At 39.2% G+C, this 19,941-nt stretch overlaps 1 protein-coding gene across 1 annotated transcript; it reads right to left on the bottom strand.

Annotated features, from left to right (window-relative positions):
• Positions 1-6,037: 6,037 nt before the first annotated feature.
• LOC141909135 (uncharacterized) lies at positions 6,038-11,449 on the bottom strand. The gene has a single exon (XM_074799521.1). It carries the CDS (start codon positions 11,447-11,449, stop codon positions 6,038-6,040), a length of 5,412 nt encoding a protein of 1,803 aa, XP_074655622.1.
• Positions 11,450-19,941: the final 8,492 nt, after the last annotated feature.

Below are 19,941 nucleotides of genomic sequence, written 5' to 3'. Positions count from 1 at the left end.
CTAAACGCCATATAGTTGAGTCTGCCCTAATTACTCGTCACTCAGATATTAGTACCAATTTAGCTGGCTGTCGGAGCGAATATCATTTGTATGACTCACGCATATTTGGGCTATCACGTTTGGCTCACATGGAACCTACATGTAAGGGCAGTTTTGTCACATCAGTAACTAACGTACCCTGTTTAAGTCCAAATACACATCAGAATCATATAAATAATAGATGCTATAAGAAGATCGTTTCTCAAGTCAGTTAATGAATCAGTATCACGAAAAATTCGCTTTATCATTTAGTTTCTGAAATATGACTGTCTCTCTTCAATGGCCTATTCCTTTTAGAAATTGAATAAGAATAATCTTATACTCACATGTCCCACGTTGTCTTCACCTATTTCAAATCTTCCAGACGGCATTGTAGCAAATCGATAATCAAATACCAAAAATCAAAGTTATAACAATTGTCTCAATAGCGATTCTTTTTGGCGACTGAGCTATGTGCGGCAAGAGTGCTGAACGAGAAAGAACGGAAAATTACCGGATAGCTTGGATTTTGGCGCGCATTTTGGATGATACCAAATTATCAAAGGAAACAAGTAAATGTTAATAAGATAATTCGTTTAAGAAATTAATTAATTTCTCCACAAATTTCGCCATTGGCCGCCATTTCTCTGTATTGCACATGTGGCATGATAAGACAAGGGGACCTACAAAGATTTATATAAAACTTCCAAGACGAAACGACAATTTTTATTTTTGATGGTTTTCCAACTTATATTTCAAATATTCGTGTTTTCCATAATAAGTAATAAAATAATAAATTCTGGTAAAAGAAAAATGTGAATAAGTGTTGATTTCTTAATTTTTTTCAATTTCGTCATTTCGCTTCGTTAGTTTGTGCTGTTGTCCTGGCCTCAGTCCACAGGTGCCAGCACCTCCAGTAATTTTCAAAAAGGCAGCTGTTGACTCGATGGAAATTTACTCTCATTTTACGGCCGATTTGCACATGGATTAAGATCGTCAGGTGAGATTTTATAGGTATCAGACAAACTACGAATCTGTTGTGCGTCGATTCCAACAAAAATTAGACGGATATCTTAAGAGACAGTGAAATGCCAGGCAAATTACTCGTGAGTCAAATTGACTCACGACTCACGAAGATTTCATTGAAAAATGACCTTCCCATTCCTGACTGTCGTTTGTGAAAATATCCGATCGTAAAACTAAACCACCGACAGGTTACTGACTAACCTAGACCCACCTTTCAGCGAACAGAAAATGGATGGAACCATTGACCAACTTTTTACGATATGCCTTGAGAGAATTAATTAACGGAAAGTCATTTATTTTCACGCCTTAAGTCATGCCCCATCACGTTTTATAGTATATTATTGCTCTGGGTTTTGGTTTTCAACTCATTGAATATTTTAGTTGAGGCTGTTATATGACTATTGCTAAATTGGTGATCATGAAATAGTGTGGTATAATCAAAATATCTTAATCACAAATATTTCAGACAGAGCCGCAACTTTGTTTGGCGGTAAACAACAACTGTTTTCGGGAGCTGTAACATTTGATTTAACCACTAAAGACTTCTTGCGTTCAATTTACCAAAGATTGTATCCAAATTCGTTGATATTAAATATTATTCCAATTGGTAAAAAGTGGGGTAATATAGTTTACTGTGGTGAACTTCTGAATTCTTCTATTGCGCGATCAACGAGTTCAAGCTGTATACTTGCAAAATGGTTAAAAAAGGATGATATAGGCTAAACAAAAATGATACCTTGTTTCTCCGCAGTGGCCGGGTCATTTTTGTAAAATATGATAAAATTTATAAACAGTTCATTTCTATAGCGGCCGGGTCTGTTATGGTGAAATTGATCACGATTTTAAGAAAAGTAATGTAAAGGGTGGATAGGCGGCCGGCCGGGTCAATATTTAAGCTCAGCAGAGCGGAGAAACAAGGTATCAATTTTTTTTGCCATAACGGGAGAAATTACGTTTGACGCATCGGGTGAAAGTCGCGCAGGAATTATACAATATTTCATACAAAATGACGTGATTTTGCAACGAGAACAAACTGCCAAAACTAGCCATATTTTTGCATCCGTGCGGTGGTTCAAAAAGCACCCTATGCAACATTATTTTGCCCGCCCTGTTCAAGTTTACTAAACCGAGTTTGAGGCTGAATCAGTGGCTGATTTCATACCTATACAGAGAATTATTTGTCGTTGTGTCTATGGGAAACGTTTAGTATCGTTTAAGCGTTCTGATTATTCAATCAACGAAACCGTTTCGATGATTTTACCTATCTATTCTAAGGTACCTATGGCCGGTTCAGTTTAAAATCGCGTACTTTTTTATTATCACATGTATTTCTAAACGACCCTTCAGTACTTTCCGATCTGTAAAACATTCCTGCTCTGGTAAATATAATTGAATTATCAAGACCGAATTATTAGGGTTTTCTGACTTTCGTCGAAAACCCTCTTGAAATTCTGTTGATTATTATTATTATTATATATTTTCCGCCGATTTCGTCAAATAAAATTCATCTTCATTCAGATTCGGCAACTGACAGCTTCGAAACGAAACCTATTCGTTTATATTATTGAATAGATGTTTTGTAAAAATGTGTATACATTTATATATTTATCATTAGGGTTTTCTGTTTCTTCACGGAAAACCCTATTGAAATTCGCGTGATTATTAGGGTTTTCTGTTATTTCACAGAAAACCCTATTGATATCCGCGTGATTATTATTAGGGTTTTCTGTTATTTCACAGAAAACCCTATTGATATCCGCGTGATTATTAGGGTTTTCTGTTATTTCACAGAAAACCCTATTGATATCCGCGTGATTATTATTATTATTATTTTCTTCAACACTATTTTTACCAAAAGAACATAGGCTTTGTTACCTTACCGATGTTTCATATACAATCCATATAATATCGTTCAGCTCACTGAGATCTACAAATAGCCCGCGTTTTTTTTTCACGAATCATCGTTACAAAAGCGCTGTCGGGCCGTAAACATCGAAAATTTAGCCCCATTCAATGGGGCGACATGTTTTTCGAGTCGTCATCCCGAAATCAACCCGCAGGCCGACTGTCACTTCGATTATCAATTCAAGTATAAATGAACTAATTTATTGCCGCAGACTTCAAATTCAGTCGCGGTCTTCAAACAGTGATTTTAACAATAGCTCATTTTCCTCATCAAATCCTATTACCGATACACTGGAAATTTACTACTTTAGATTTTAAAAGCACTGTCGAGCCGTAAACATCGACGAATCGACGTGTGTTACTACATCGTCGTTCCGGGGATCAGCTGCGAGTTTCTCCTCATCATGAGAATCAAATCGAGTACAAATTAATTTATTACTACCAGTGATTTGGCTGCGGGTTTCAAGGAGTTAGTATAACAATACCTTTATTTCTTTACCGAATTAACCGTGTATTTACTAAGATAAATCTTTAGTGTACCGGGGAATCGTAGGCCTAAACGAAACACGCCGAAGAGATATAGCGGAGAAAAGCTGTTATGTCGACGAGGTATCAAAATAAAAGAATATATTACTTTATTCGGCCGCGGGCTTCAACCTCTATATCAATACCATCAATACTCTATATTTCCTACAGTACATACCGATCATTGTCAAATGCACAAGGTATTTACTAAATACAAGTATATAACACACTCCTATCCGTATGCTGGACTCACACTTGACATTCGGAGTAAGCGTTCGCTGTGGGGGAAAGGGATCGTTCGCTGTGTCGCTTGAAGTATTTATCGAGTTTGACGCGGCTTTAGGCCTACCGGTACTGAGCTTTACTGTATCAAACAAACACAGTACAATTGTTGCGTTTATTAACGGACTCATTGGATTGAACTTCAAAACAAAATTTACGATATTTAGGTGGGTTGTTAAATTCAATAGGCCTACGACCAATCTGTCCGGATGTTAGGCCTACGCATATACATACCTTCATAGGCTAGTAGCCTCTACTAGGTTAAGCGTTCGCTGTGGGGGAAAGGAGATCGTTCGCTGTGTCGCTTGAAGTGTTTATCGAGTTTTACGCGACCTTAAGGCTTTAGTATGGTGGCTGATAAGGGCCATGCGTAAAAAAAACACGTATATGCAAATGAGGGCGACATTATGACAAAACGACAAAACTAAAATAACGCGACAAAACAATAATTTTGGTTTTGTCGCCCGCGATAATTCATTATTTTGGTTTTATCGCCCGCGACAATTCATTATTTGGTTTTATCGCCCGCGACAATTCATTAATTTGGTTTTGTCACCCGCGACAATTCAAGATTTTGGTTTTTCTGCCGCGACAATTCATTTTTTGGTTTTATCGTCCGCGACAATTCATTAATTTGGTTTTGTCACCCGCGACAAAACAATATTTTGGTTTTGTCGCCCACGACAATTCACCATTTTGGTTTTATCGCCCGCGACAATTCATTATTTTGGTTTAATCGCCCGCGACAATTCATTATTTTGGTTTTGTCGCACGCGACAATAGCGACAATTCAAGATTTTGGTTTTATCGCCCGTGACTATTCATTTTTTGGATTTGTCGCCCACGACAATTCAATATTTTGGTTTTATCGCCCGGGACAATTCATTATTTTGGTTTTATCGCCCGCGACAATTTTTTTTTCTTTTTGTCGCGGTTTTATCGCCTGCGACACTTCAATATTTTGGTTTTATCGCCTGCGACAATTCATTAGTTTGGTTTTGTTGCCCGCGACAATTGAATATTTTGGTTTTGTCGCCCGCGACAATTCATTATTTTGGTTTTATCGACCGCAACAACTCAATAGTTTGTTCTTGTCGTCTGCGACAATTCATTATTTTGGTTTTATCGCCCGCAACAATTCAATATTTTGGTTTTTAACGCCCGCGACAATTCATTATTGTGGTTTTATCGCCCGCGACAATTCATTATTTTGGTTTTATCGGCCGCGACAATTCATTATTTTTGTTTTGTCGCCCGTGACAATTCAATATTTTGGTTTTGTCACCCGCGACAATTTATAATTTTGGTTTTGTCGCCGGTGGTTTTGTCGGAACATTAAGTTTTTGGTCGAACAGTGTGTTACTTGTTGTTTTGGAAATTTACTCGGTCTGGTATATTTTGGATTACTGTGTATGTCATTTGTCAGGACATTAAACAGAAGACGACTTAGGATACTACCTTGCGTGACTCCATTAGTTAGACCGTCTCACTCCAAGATGAGGCGTTCCGTTGATTTCGGTTACAAGTTTCCGTTCAGAGATAACTGCTGTGTCATTTGGGCGACCTATCATTGATACTGTTTCCTAATAGCCTGTTCAGTAATGGCTGATGTTGAGCCTTATCAAATGCTTTGTTGAAATCCACCGTTGAACAGGATTCTAAGACTGTGCAGAAAACCCGTTATCGCTGCTTTGCAGCTATATTTATTTGTTGCAAATGACAAACGAAGTCAGTCGATACTTCTCATTGATGCGTGTTTATTTTCAAATTACGACGACAAAAAACAAACGACGAATATTACACGTTTCTACAAAAACAAATATTATAAGGGTAGGAAATGTTGTAAACAGTTACAATAATTAATTAATATAAATTTGCACAAAACTTACATGACGACTGAGGGAGATTCCAATATAGCAAGCACACAGACAAGCACTGATACTCCGAGGAGCTCGAACGACCAAGTGCCAAAAATATTACACAAAATGCGGGAGTAACCCGGAAACGGATATGCCAATAAACTTTGAGGCGGGAAAATAACAATACCAGACAACAACAACAATACAACACAATACTACCGAATACTGGAATACTGACAAGAGAACGAACAAAAGAACGACCAACTACCGTTACACTTTATACAAACAAATAACTTTACATATAACATATACATTGACTTCACATTCCTGGCCTCATTAAATTACTTAAAGGGAATTTAATCAAACGAAACTCGTGAAAAACGTGAATTACTATTAATTCAACGAGCGAAAACGTCTTAAATTTACTTTTCGCAACCTTCCAAGAAAACACATTTATGGACGGGTCGTATAATCTCACCATTTTTTGTTTTAACACGCACTTTCCTAACGTGACCCTCTTTATCTGGATATGTGTTCAGTACACGTGCCATAGGCCATAAACTTCGTGAGACTTGATTATCCACAATTAAGACTAAGTCTCCTACCGAGAGGTTTTTACGCGACTCAAACCATTTTGAACGTTTCTGGAGTAGCGGCAAATATTCTGCTGACCACCTACGCCAAAACACGTCAGCGAGATATTGAATTTGGCGCCAACGTTTTCGCGAATAATTATCAATATCCGTAAATTTCCCAGGTGGTAAATCAGGCCCATATCGAAGTAAGAGCAAATGATTAGGTGATAGTGCGTCTAAATCGTTGGGGTCATCCGATGTTGCAGTAAGTGGACGCCCGTTTACAATACATTCCACTTCGCAGAACAAGGTACTCAACCCTTCGTCATCTACGATTTGTTCACTTAATACGCAACCTAAAATTTCGCGCACTGACCTAATCATTCGCTCCCACACACCACCCATGTGTGAGGCAGTTGGTGGATTAAAAACCCATTCAATTTCACGCTGCAAAAGGAACTCGTGAATTTGATCTTGATTCCATTCGGATACCGCCTTTTTTAACTCCCGTTGGCCTCCAACAAAGTTTGTACCATTATCACTCCTGATACGTAAGGGGTTACCGCGTCGACTGATAAACCGACGGAGTGCACAAATAAATGAATCGGTACTCAAAGAATGGCAAACTTCGATGTGAATAGCCCGACAGGTGAGACACGTAAACAAACAACCGTAACGTTTAACTTGCGCCCGGCCCCGTTTGACGAGAAACGGCCCAAAGCAATCGATCCCCACATTTGTAAATGGGGGTAAATTCGGAGTAACCCTATCTTCTGGTAGGTCAGACATCTTTTGTCCTACAGCCTTAGCCCTTTGTTTCCTACAAGTAATACAGGCATTTAATCTACGCCTAATAGCCGATTTAGCGTTAATTAGCCAATATTTCTTTCTAATGTTTGATAAGACGTCTTCACACCCCCTATGCGCATACACTCTATGATAATAATCAATAATTAATGTACATAGGTGGCTTTTCTTTGGAACTATGATTGGGTGTTTACGTTTATCCGGTAATGTCGAGCGCCTGAGACGGCCACCTACACAAAGGAGTCCGTCAACCAAGACAGGATCTAACGGGATAAGGGAACTTGTCCTTTTAAGAGAGTGACTGCATTCGTCAGGGTAATACCGTTTTTGTACGTAACCTAATATTGCATTCTCTGAACGTCTCAACTCGGAAACTGTTATACAATTGGATTTCACCACAGAGTCGATTTTCCGAACTCTACTCAATAGTCGAGATTTGAGCCTCAGGATCCAGGCTACACATTTCTTGAGTTTGTACCAAGAAGAAAATTGACTAAATGAGTTAAGTAGATGGTCTTCGTCAACCTCAACCGTGTTAACCGTCTTTCTTAACTCTTGATCGGAAGGGTCTATATCAAAATTCACGTCATCTGGCTGTTTGGGCCATTGAGATTCATCTCTCCAAAGAAACTCTGGTCCCATTAACCATCTCGACGAGATAATAAGTTCAGTTGGCTTTAAACCGCGAGAAGCGTCATCAGCTGGGTTGAGGCAGCCATCGATGAAGCGCCATTGACATGGTTTAGAGTGTTCTCTTATTGCTGACACCCTGTTTGCTACATAAACTTGAAACCGTTTATCCTCGTTTCGAATATATTTGAGGACTGCTGTACTGTCCGTCCAGAAATATGAGGTTTCGATAGGTATGTCGATCTCTTTTAGTATCATGCCGTCGAGTCGCGTTGACAAAACTGCAGCGGCCAACTCAAGTCGTGGAATGCTCACGGTTTTCAGAGGCGTCACTCTAGACTTACCGAGCACGAAACTACAATGCACCGTCGTGCCATCGAATAACCTCAGAAAACTAACTGCACCGTATCCAATCTCAGCAGCATCAGAAAAATGATGTAACTGAGCGGATATTGGATCATCGAAGCCTGATGGTTTAAAACATCTACCGATGCGTAAACCTTCTAAACTAGGTAATTCGTTTAGCCATTTCAACCAAAACTCATCGCACCAGGCGGGAATTATGTCATCCCACCCTAACTTAATCCTACACATCTCTTGTAACAATGATTTTACGGGCAATGATAAAGGTGAAGTAAATCCGATAGGGTCATACAGGGAACTGACCGTAGATAAGATACCACGTCTAGTTTTGGGCTTCGAATGGTCGATTTTAACTCGAACAAGTAAAGAGTCAGACTCCATATCCCATAATACGCCAAGAGTACGCTCCATAGGCAGTTGCTCAATATTGAAATCTAAATCTTTTATCATTTTTGCCCTTTCGGTCTCTGGCACGCTTTCAAGTACCTGTCGAGAATTCGATGAAATTTGAGTTAACCGAAATCCCCCTTTAGCTAAAATTTCGATCAATTGGCTCAAAAGTCTTACTGCGTCGTGAACAGTCCCGACGGATTTCAAACAATCGTCTACATATAAATTACGCAGAACGGTATCAGTTAAAGTAGCATCGAATAATTCTGTGTTGTCCAATGCGCACCTTCGAAGAGCAAAACTGCTGCAAGAAGGCGAAGATGTTGCACCAAAAAGATGCACGCGCATTCTGTATTCATCTGGATTAGCGTCTAAATTACGATTCGTCCACCATAAAAACCGTAAGGCATCGCACAACGACGGCGTCACTCGGACTTGGTGGAACATTCCTTCAATATCCGCAATAAAGGCTATTCTTTCTTGCCTGAATCTTGTCAAAACTCCAAGCAGGGAGTTCGTCAAGTCCGGGCCTTGAAGAAGATGATCGTTCAACGAGAATTCCAAATATTTCGATGAACAATTAAACACGACTCTGATTTTCTTTTTTGTAGGGTGATATACATTGTGATGTGGTAGGTACCAGACCATACCGTCGTCTCGATCTAAGTCAATTGTAGGAACTTTCTCACAGAATCCAGATTTTATCATATTATCAAGGAAATCGGCATATTTTTTCAACAACATAGGGTCGCTGAGAAAACGTTTTTTCAAACTTTTCAAACGATGTAAAGCCAAAGCCCTATTATTGGGCATATTAATCTGTTCATCCCGAAAGGGTAAATCTATTTGATAATGCTTATCGTCAGTTAGAGTGACGGATGATTCCATAATCTCTAAAGCCCGTTTGTCTTCTTGAGACATGCATTTAGTATCATCCGAAATTCGATCATTGAATTCTAAGTCGCAATATAGCTGAAATTGTCTCGTCAGTTCGCTGTCGCGTCTATCTTCGTTTCTATTTATGCTAAAGGCCATTTTGTTGGTTACACATGTACTCCCACCAAGAGGACCATTGACAGCCCACCCAATTATAGTTTTGACAGCGTGGGGCCCTCCGTTGGTGCTACTTATGACCTCTAAGGGCTCTAACACGTGATGATTGTCATTACCTACGATTAGCCCAACGTAAGCATTGACGTCAGCTAAAACAACACCGCTTAAATACGAGTATCCGTTTAAATCGGACTGTCTGGGAATGTCTTTCTCAGACATAGGCAAAGAAGGTCTCGAAAATACATTTGTCAATTCCGTACTGTATGTTCCGTCTAAGTCCGATACTTTCAAGTCAGTTACATAAGATTGAGTCAAATTGTCAGCCTCTGTCAAAGTTGATAACGATAGGTTAGTTTGACGCAAGTCACTGTAAATAAATCCTAAATCTTTTATCAGATTTTCGTTGCAGAATGTAGAGGTGCTGCCGGTATCTAACAAGGCGTATGTAATAAATTCGAACCCACCACAACCCTTGATTTTCACTGGCACTATTGGCAAACCTATGCGACGTGTTATATTTTGTTTAACGCACTGATTGGTTGCAGATAAAGTTTGCCCATTTTCTGTCACATTGCCAGTTGCCGTCGATGGCTGTGGTGAATTACGATTATCGTGGTGAATCATTCCTTCCGTAAGCCGATTTGAACAAGGTACAGAACTACTATTGACAACGTTTGGCGACAAAGTGTATCTGTGCAATAGCGTGTTGTGTCGACTGTGACACACTTCGCAGAATTCCATACTTTGACATTGCTGCGCGATATGGTTTTGACCTAAACATAAAAAACATAACCGCTTCTGCTTCAATACCTTAACCCTCTGGTCATATGAGTACCCTCTGAATTTGTAGCAGTTTGACAAAGAATGATTACTAACTGAACACAATTGACAAACCGTAGAACTGGGTGTTCTAATAGTATCGAGATTAACTCGTTGATTTTGATTACGATTCATACATTGATTATACGAGCTGATAGCAAAATTACGCTGGCCCAACTGTCCGACTGGATTATTAGGTTTTCGATAACCGCCTTTGGATAAAGAGCTTTGACCACTTAAATCGGATCTTTTATAACCATCGGAAAGCTTACCGAAAACCGGATGATTTAACACTCTAGCTTCCGATTGAACAAAATTAGAAATATCGTCAAGTCGAATTTCGCGATCATTAAACGTAGTGATATAATCTGCTTTGACACGCCATTTTTTACGCAAATCATAAGGGAGTCTAGCTATAATTCGGCGCAGATTATCTGGGTTTTCAACCTTACTTAAGTAGCCTATTTCACCCAAAGTATTCTTACAACTTATAAGTTTCATAGAGTAATTATGGAGAGCTTGACCATCTTCTGATTTTATCACCGGGCCTTCAATTAAATTATCAACAAGTACTGATGCAATTATATAATTGTTACCGTAGTGTTCTTTCAACAAACGCTTCGCCTCTGAGTACCCGATGTCTGGTGGTTGCTCCATGCAGCTTCGCACTAACTCGTTCACCTCACCGCGCGTATATTGCATTAGATAATACAGCCTTTGGCTACTGCAATCGGTTTTACTTTCGATTATATTTTCAAAAGCTTTTACGAAATAGCAATATTCAATAGGATCACCGCCGAAAATTGGCACTTCTTGTTGTGGTAAAGCCATTCGTTTTAGACTTTTTACCATCGCAGCAAGATCACTATCACTATTGCCTGTTGACGCAGCTACGGAATCCGAAACCACAGGACTTTGAACTTTGGTTGCCTTTTCTAGCAACTCGCGATACTTTTTCTCTTCCCGATCGAAATACATATATGAATTTTCAATGTCATCATCTTCGATATACAGACAATGAACGGCGTCGTGCGCGTTTTCGAACTTTTCCCACGATTGTGTAACGTCGTCGATTAATTTCTTTACATCATCATACGGTAGCCCTTCTTTTAACGCCTTCCGAAGGATGTTGCTTCTTTTTGTGACGTTGGCCTTGAAACCCGCTCTCGATTTAACCTTCTCGTCAAGTGATGCCATCTCCCTCGTCATAAACAATGTTGCAAATGACAAACGAAGTCAGTCGATACTTCTCATTGATGCGTGTTTATTTTCAAATTACGACGACAAAAAACAAACGACGAATATTACACGTTTCTACAAAAACAAATATTATAAGGGTAGGAAATGTCGTAAACAGTTACAATAATTAATTAATATAAATTTGCACAAAACTTACATGACGACTGAGGGAGATTCCAATATAGCAAGCACACAGACAAGCACTGATACTCCGAGGAGCTCGAACGACCAAGTGCCAAAAATATTACACAAAATGCGGGAGTAACCCGGAAACGGATATGCCAATAAACTTTGAGGCGGGAAAATAACAATACCAGACAACAACAACAATACAACACAATACTACCGAATACTGGAATACTGACAAGAGAACGAACAAAAGAACGACCAACTACCGTTACACTTTATACAAACAAATAACTTTACATATAACATATACATTGACTTCACATTATTATTATTATTTTCTTCCACACTATTTTTACCAAAAGAACATAGGCTTTGTTACCTTACCGCTGTTTCATATACAATCCATATAATATCGTTCAGCTCACTGAGATCTACAAATAGCCCGCGTGTTTTTTCACGAATCATCGTTACAAAAGCGCTGTCGGGCCGTAAACATCGAAAATTTAGCCCCATTCAATGGGGCGACATGTTTTTCGAGTCGTCATCCCGAAATCAACCCGCAGGCCGACTGTCACTTCGATTATCAATTCAAGTATAAATGAACTAATTTATTGCCGCAGACTTCAAATTCAGTCGCGGTCTTCAAACAGTGATTTTAACAATAGCCCATTTTCCTCATCAAATCATATTACCGATACACTGGAAATTTACTACTTTAGATTTTAAAAGCACTGTCGAGCCGTAAACATCGACGAATCGACGTGTGTTACTACATCGTCGTTCCGGGGATCAGCTACGAGTTTCTCCTCATCATGAGAATCAAATCGAGTACAAATTAATTTATTACTACCAGTGATTTGGCTGCGGGTTTCAAGGAGTTAGTATAACAAAACCTATTTTTCTTTACCGAATTAACCGTGTATTTACTAAGATAAATCTTTAGTGTACCGGGGAATCGTAGGCCTAAACTAAACACGCCGGATAGATATAGCGGAGAAAAGCTGTTATGTCGACGAGGTATCAAAATAAAAGAATATATTACTTTATTCGGCCGCGGGCTTCAACCTCTATATCAATACCATCAATACTCTATATTTCCTACAGTACATACCGATCATTGTCAAATGCACAAGTTATTTACTAAATACAAGTATATAACACACTCCTATCCGTATGCTGGACTCACTTGACATTCGGAGTAAGCGTTCGCTGTGGGGGAAAGGGATCGTTCGCTGTGTCGCTTGAAGTGTTTATCGAGTTTGACGCGGCTTTAGGCCTACCGGTACTGAGCTTTACTGTATCAAACAAACGCAGTACAATTGTTGCGTTTATTAACGGACTCATTGGATTGAACTTCAAAACAAAATTTACGATATTTAGGTGGGTTGTTAAATTCAATAGGCCTACGACCAATCTGTCCGGATGTTAGGCCTACGCATATACATAGGCCTACATAGGCTAGTAGCCTCTACTAGGTTAAGCGTTCGCTGTAGGGGAAAGGAGATCGTTCGCTGTGTCGCTTGAAGTGTTTATCGAGTTTTACGCGAACTTAAGGCTTTAGTATGGTGGCTGATAAGGGCCATGCGTAAAAAAAACACGTATATGCAAATGAGGGCGACATTATGACAAAACCACAAAACTAAAATAACGCGACAAAACATTATTTCGGTTTTATCGCCCGCGACAACTCATTATTTTGATTTTATCGCCCGCGACAATTCATTAATTTGGTTTTGTCACCCGCGACAAATCAATATTTTGGTTTTGTCGCCCACGACAATTTAATATTTTGGTTTTATCGCCCGCGACAATTCAATATTTTGGTTTTATCGCCAGCGACAATTGATTATTTTGGTTTTATCGCCCGGAACAATTGATTATTTTGGTTTTATCGCCCGCGACAATTCATTAATTTGGTTTTGTCACCCGCGACAAATCAATATTTTGGTTTTGTCGCCCACGACAATTCATTATTTTGGTTTTATCGCCTGCGACAATTCATTGTTTTGGTTTTGTCGCACGCAACAATTCATAATTTTGGTTTTATCGCCCTCGACAATTTTTTTTTGTCCCGGTTTTATCGCCTGCGACAATTCATTATTTTGGTTTTATCGCCAGCGACAATTCATTATTTTGGTTTTGTCGCCCGCGACAATCCTTCTTTTTAGTTTTGTCGCCCGCGACAATTCATTATTTTGGTTTTATATTTTGTTTTTGTCGCCCGCGACAATTTTTTTTTTGGTTTTGGCGCACGCGAATATTTTTTTTTTTGTTTTGTCGCCCACGACAATTCAATATTTTGGTTTTATCGCCCGCGATAATTCATCATTTTGGTTTTGTCGCCCGCGATAATTCATTATTTTGGTTTTATCGCCCGCGACAATTCATTATTACGGTTTTATCGCCCGCGACAATTCATTATTTTGGTTTTATATTTTGTTTTTGTCGCCCACGACAATTTTTTTATTGGTTTTGTCGCCCGCGACAATTTTTTTTTTGATTTGTCGCCCGCGACAATTCAATATTTTGGTTTTATCGCCCGCGATAATTCATTATTTTGGTTTTGTCGCCCGCGATAATTCATTATTTTGGTTTTATCGCCTGTGACAATTCATTATTTTGGTTTTATCGCCCGCGACAATTCATTATTTTGGTTTTGTCGCCCGCGACAATTCACCATTTTGGTTTTGTCGCCCGCGACAATTCATTATTTTGGTTTTGTCGCCCCGACAATTCTTTTTTTTGGTTTTGTCGCCCGCGACAATTCATTAGTTTGGTTTTTGTCGCCCGCGACAATTCAATATTTTGGTTTTATCGCCCGCGACAATTCGTTTCTTTGGTTTTATCTCCAGCGACAATTCATTATTTTGGTTTTGTCGCCCGCGACAATTCTTCTTTTTGGTTTTGTCGCCCGAGACAATTCACCATTTTGGTTTTATCGCCAGCGACAATTCATTATTTTGGTTTTATCGCCCGCGACAATTCATTATTTTGGTTTTGTCACCCCGACAATTCTTTTTTGGTTTTGTCGCCCGCGACAATTCATTAGTTTGGTTTTGTCTCCCGCGACAATTCAATATTTTGGTTTTATCGCCCGCGACAATTCATTATTTTGGTTTTGTCGCCCCGACAATTCTTTTTTTTTGGTTTTGTCGCCCGCGACAATTCATTAGTTTGGTTTTTGTCGCCCGCGACAATTCAATATTTTGGTTTTATCGCCCGCGACAATTCGTTTCTTTGGTTTTATCTCCAGCGACAATTCATTATTTTGGTTTTGTCGCCCGCGACAATTCTTCTTTTTGGTTTTGTCGCCCGAGACAATTCATTATTTTTTTTAAATATTTTGTTTTTGTCGTCCGCGACAATTTTTTTTTGGTTTTGTTGCCCGCGACAATTCACCATTTTGGTTTTGTCGCCCGCGACAATTCTTTTTTTGGTTTTGTCGCCCGCGACAATTCATTAGTTTGGTTTTGTCGCCCGCGACAATTCAATATTTTGTTTTTGTCGCCCGCGACAATTCAATATTTTGGTTTTATCGCCCGCGACAATTCATTACTTTGGTTTTATCTCCAGCGACAATTCATTATTTTGGTTTTGTCCCCCGCGACAATTTTTTTTTGGTTTTGTCGCCCGCGACAATTCATTAGTTCGGTTTTGTCGCCCGCGACAATTCAATATTTTGTTTTTGTCGCCCGCGACAATTCATTATTTTGGTTTAATCACCCGCGACAATTCAATATTTTGGTTTTATCGCCCGTGATAATTCATTATTTTGGTTTTATCGCCCGCGACAATTCATTATTTTGGTTGTGTCGCCCGAGACAATTCATTATTTTGGTTTTATCGCCGGCGACAATTCATTATTTTGGTTTTATCGCCCACGACAATTCATTATTTTGGTTTTGTCGCCCACGACAATTCACCATTTTGGTTTTATCGCCAGCGACAATTCATTATTTTGGTTTTATCGCCCGCGACAATTCATTATTTTGGTTTTGTCACCCCGACAATTCGTTTCTTTGGTTTTATCTCCAGCGACAATTCATTATTTTGGTTTTGTCGCCCGCGACAATTCTTCTTTTTGGTTTTGTCGCCCGAGACAATTCACCATTTTGGTTTTATCGCCAGCGACAATTCATTATTTTGGTTTTATCGCCCGCGACAATTCATTATTTTGGTTTTGTCACCCCGACAATTCTTTTTTGGTTTTGTCGCCCGCGACAATTCATTAGTTTGGTTTTGTCTCCCGCGACAATTCAATATTTTGGTTTTATCGCCCGCGACAATTCATTATTTTGGTTTTGTCGCCCCGACAATTCTTTTTTTTGGTTTTGTCGCCCGCGACAATTCATTAGTTTGGTTTTGTCGCCCGCGACAATTCAATATTTTGGTTTTATCGCCCGCGACAATTCGTTTCTTTGGTTTTATCTCCAGCGACAATTCATTATTTTGGTTTTGTCGCCCGCGACAATTCTTCTTTTTGGTTTTGTCGCCCGAGACAATTCATTATTTTTTTTAAATATTTTGTTTTTGTCGTCCGCGACAATTTTTTTTTGGTTTTGTTGCCCGCGACAATTCACCATTTTGGTTTTGTCGCCCGCGACAATTCTTTTTTTGGTTTTGTCGCCCGCGACAATTCATTAGTTTGGTTTTGTCGCCCGCGACAATTCAATATTTTGTTTTTGTCGCCCGCGACAATTCAATATTTTGGTTTTATCGCCCGCGACAATTCATTACTTTGGTTTTATCTCCAGCGACAATTCAATATTTTGTTTTTGTCGCCCGCGACAATTCATTATTTTGGTTTTATCGCCCGCGATAATTCATTTTTTTGGTTTTATCGCCCGCGACAATTCATTATTTTGGTTGTGTCGCCCGAGACAATTCATTATTTTGGTTTTATCGCCGGCGACAATTCATTATTTTGGTTTTATCGCCCACGACAATTCATTATTTTGGTTTTGTCGCCCACGACAATTCACCATTTTGGTTTTATCGCCAGCGACAATTCATTATTTTGGTTTTATCGCCCGCGACAATTCATTATTTTGGTTTTGTCACCCCGACAATTCTTTTTTGGTTTTGTCGCCCGCGACAATTCATTAGTTTGGTTTTGTCTCCCGCGACAATTCAATACTTTGGTTTTATCGCCCGCGACAATTCATTACTTTGGTTCTATCTCCAGCGACAATTCATTATTTTGGTTTTGTCGCCCGCGACAATTCATTATTTTGGTTTTATATTTTGTTTTTGTCGCCCGCGACAATTCATTATTTTGGTTTTATTTTTTTTAGTCGCCCGCGATAATTCAATATTTTGGTTTTGTCGCCCACGACAAATCATTATTTTGGTTTTATCGCCCGCAACAATTCATTATTTTGGTTTTGTCGCCCGCGACAATTCATTATTTTGGTTTTGTCGCCCGCGAAAATTCATTATTTTTGTTTTATCGCACGTGACAATTAAATATTATGTTTTTGTCGCCCGAGACAATTCATTATTTTGGTTTTATCGCCCGCGACAATTCATAGTTTGGTTTTATCGCCCGCGACAATTCATTAGTTTGGTTTTGTCGACCGCGACAATTCAATATTTTGGTTTTATCACCCGCGACAATTCAATATTTTTGTTTTATCGCCCGCGACAATTCATAGTTTGGTTTTATCGCCCCCGACAATTCATTAGTTTGGTTTTGTCGCCCGTGACAATTCAATATTTTCGTTTTATCACCCGCGACAATTCATTAGTTTGGTTTTGTCGCCCGCGACAATTCTTTTTCAGTCCACTTGGGACTTTAGTCCCAGCGGGCTATTTGCGTTCACTTTTCGTCCGTCCGTCCGTCCATAGACGGAATCCAGTTATTTCGGGAAGTTTTGAAGACGCTTCAAGGTAATGTCTTGATATTTGGTTTATACATGTATCTACCCTAGACATATCGTCAGCCCAAAAACTGGCCCTGTCAGATTCAAGATGGTCGACTGGCAGCCATTGTTGTTTGCCATAATCAGCACATTTTCGAAGTTTTCTTCGGGAAATTTTGAAGACGCTTTGATCAATTACCTTGATCTTTCGTTTATATTTGAATCTACCAAAGGCCCATCAGCATAAGAAAATTGGGTCGATCTGACTCAAGATGGCCGTCCTATGACCTTTTTAGTGCCCAAAAATGTCAATTTTGGCCAGAATTCTAGGTCCTGTAGCTTCCTACTGGTTTGCCATTTCTCATTGCAATTGCTGATGGGTATTCTTTAGAGAGGGATGTTTTATACCTGGGACAGGTTTTTTGATCAGACAATTATGACGCAATTGGCGGCCATCTTGGTGTCATCAGTACTCATTCGTAGGTGGGAAAAAGTTTTTCCACATTAAATTGATACCTAAGCATATTGTGTTACTATATTCAATTGGAAAGTTGTAGCCCATAACGTGTTCTATGATTTTGGTGAGTTTCAAGGTCATTGGTTTTTGTATGTGGCCATCAGGGGGCGTTGAATAATACAATAACTTAGTATCGCTATATTATATTTGTACCAAGGCATATTTTGTTACCATGATCAATTGCAAAGTTGTAGTTCATGACATCGTCTATGATTGTGGTGAGTTTTTAAGGACATTAGTTATTTCATATAGTCACCAGGGGGCGTTGAATAGTAGAAAAGCTTAGTTTTTCCTTATTAGATTGGTACCTAGGCATAGTTTGTTACCATGATCCATTGTTAAGATGTAGTTCATGACATCGTCTATGATTGTGGTGAGTTTTTAAGGACATTAGTTATTCCATATAGTCACCAGGGGGCGCTGAATAGTAGAATGGCTTAGTATTTCCTTATTAGATTGGTACCTAGGCATATTTTGTTACTATGATCAATTGCAAAATTGTATTTCATGACATGTACTACGATTGTGGTGAGTTTTAAGGTCATTGGGTTTTGCATATGGTCACCAGAGGGCGTTGAATAGTAGAATAACTTAGTATTTCCATATTAAATTGGTAACGAGGCATATTTTGTTATCACAATCGATTACAAAATCAAAGCTGCTCACATGTTCTATGATTGTGGTGGGTTTCAAGGTCATTGGTTTTTGTATATGGTCACTAGAGGGCGTTATGTATTTAAATTGTTAGATAGTTGAGCATTTGAAACCACTTCCCAAGTGAGCATGGTGTCCCTGGACCCCTAGTTTGGTTTTGTCGCCCGCGACAATTCATTATTTTAGTTTTGTCGCACGCAACAATTCATTATTTTGATTTTGCCGTCCGCGACAATTCATTATTTTGGTTTTATCGCCCGCGACGATTCAATATTTTGGTTTTAACGCCCGCGACAATTCATTATTGTGGTTTTATCGCCCGCGACAATTCATTATTTTGGTTTTATCGCCCGCGACAATTCATTATTTTTGTTTTGTCACCCGTGACAATTCAATATTTTGGTTTTGTCACCCGCGACAATTCATAATTTTGGTTTTGTCGCCCGTGGTTTTGTCGGAACATTAAGTTTTTTGGTCGAACAGTGTGTTAAGGTCGTTTTGGAAATTTACTCGGTCTGGTATATTTTGGATTACTGTGTATGTCATTTGTCAGGAGATTAAACAGAAGACGACTTAGGATACTACCTTGCGTGACTCCACTAGTTAGACCGTCTCATTCCAAGATGAGGCGTTCCGTTGATTTCGGTTACAAGTTTCCGTTCAGAGATAACTGCTGAGCCATTTGGGCGACCTATCATTGATACTGTTTCCTAATAGCCTGTTTAGTAATGGCTGATGTTGAGCCTTATCAAATGCTTTGTCGAAATCCACCGTTGAACAGGATTCTAAGACTGTGCAGAAAACCCGTTATCGCTGCTTTGCAGCTATATTTATTATTTTTTTTCCCTTTTCCACATAGTTTTTGTTAAAAGTGTAAAGGCTTCCTTACCTTACCGCTGTCGCCGATACAATCCGTATGATGTCCTTCAGCTCACTTCAATCTCCAGATACTGCATGGGAATTTTGATAAATCCACGTTATAGGCACTGTCGAGCCGTAAACATCGGAAATTTGGCTCCATTCAATTAGTAGCCATGTTGTGTTTTCTTACCGATATTTCTCTCTTCTTTTCGAGGAAGAGCTATCGAATTATTCCCTCTCTTCTCCACAATCAATTTCAAAGTCAATTTTATGAATTTATTGCTCAGCGGGTCCGAGTCCAAGAGTTTACGAGTCCGGCGTTCGCGTGTCTGACAGGTTTACGGGCATTTGTTTGTTACCTCTTTAATATTTTTGATTTCTTGTTATTCCGATTATTTTATTTAAGTATATTGCTGATCAGTTCATGT

This window comes from Tubulanus polymorphus, chromosome 7 (genome assembly GCF_964204645.1).
Source record: "Tubulanus polymorphus chromosome 7, tnTubPoly1.2, whole genome shotgun sequence".
Classification (NCBI taxonomy): Eukaryota; Metazoa; Nemertea; class Palaeonemertea; order Tubulaniformes; family Tubulanidae; genus Tubulanus; species Tubulanus polymorphus.
This window is presented reverse-complemented; position numbering and strand designations above follow the sequence as displayed.

What these genes read in the sequence shown, in the direction of transcription:
- LOC141909135 (XM_074799521.1), bottom strand. Translation starts at nt 11,449, where the DNA reads ATGGCATCACTTGACGAGAAGGTTAAATCGAGAGCGGGTTTCAAGGCC.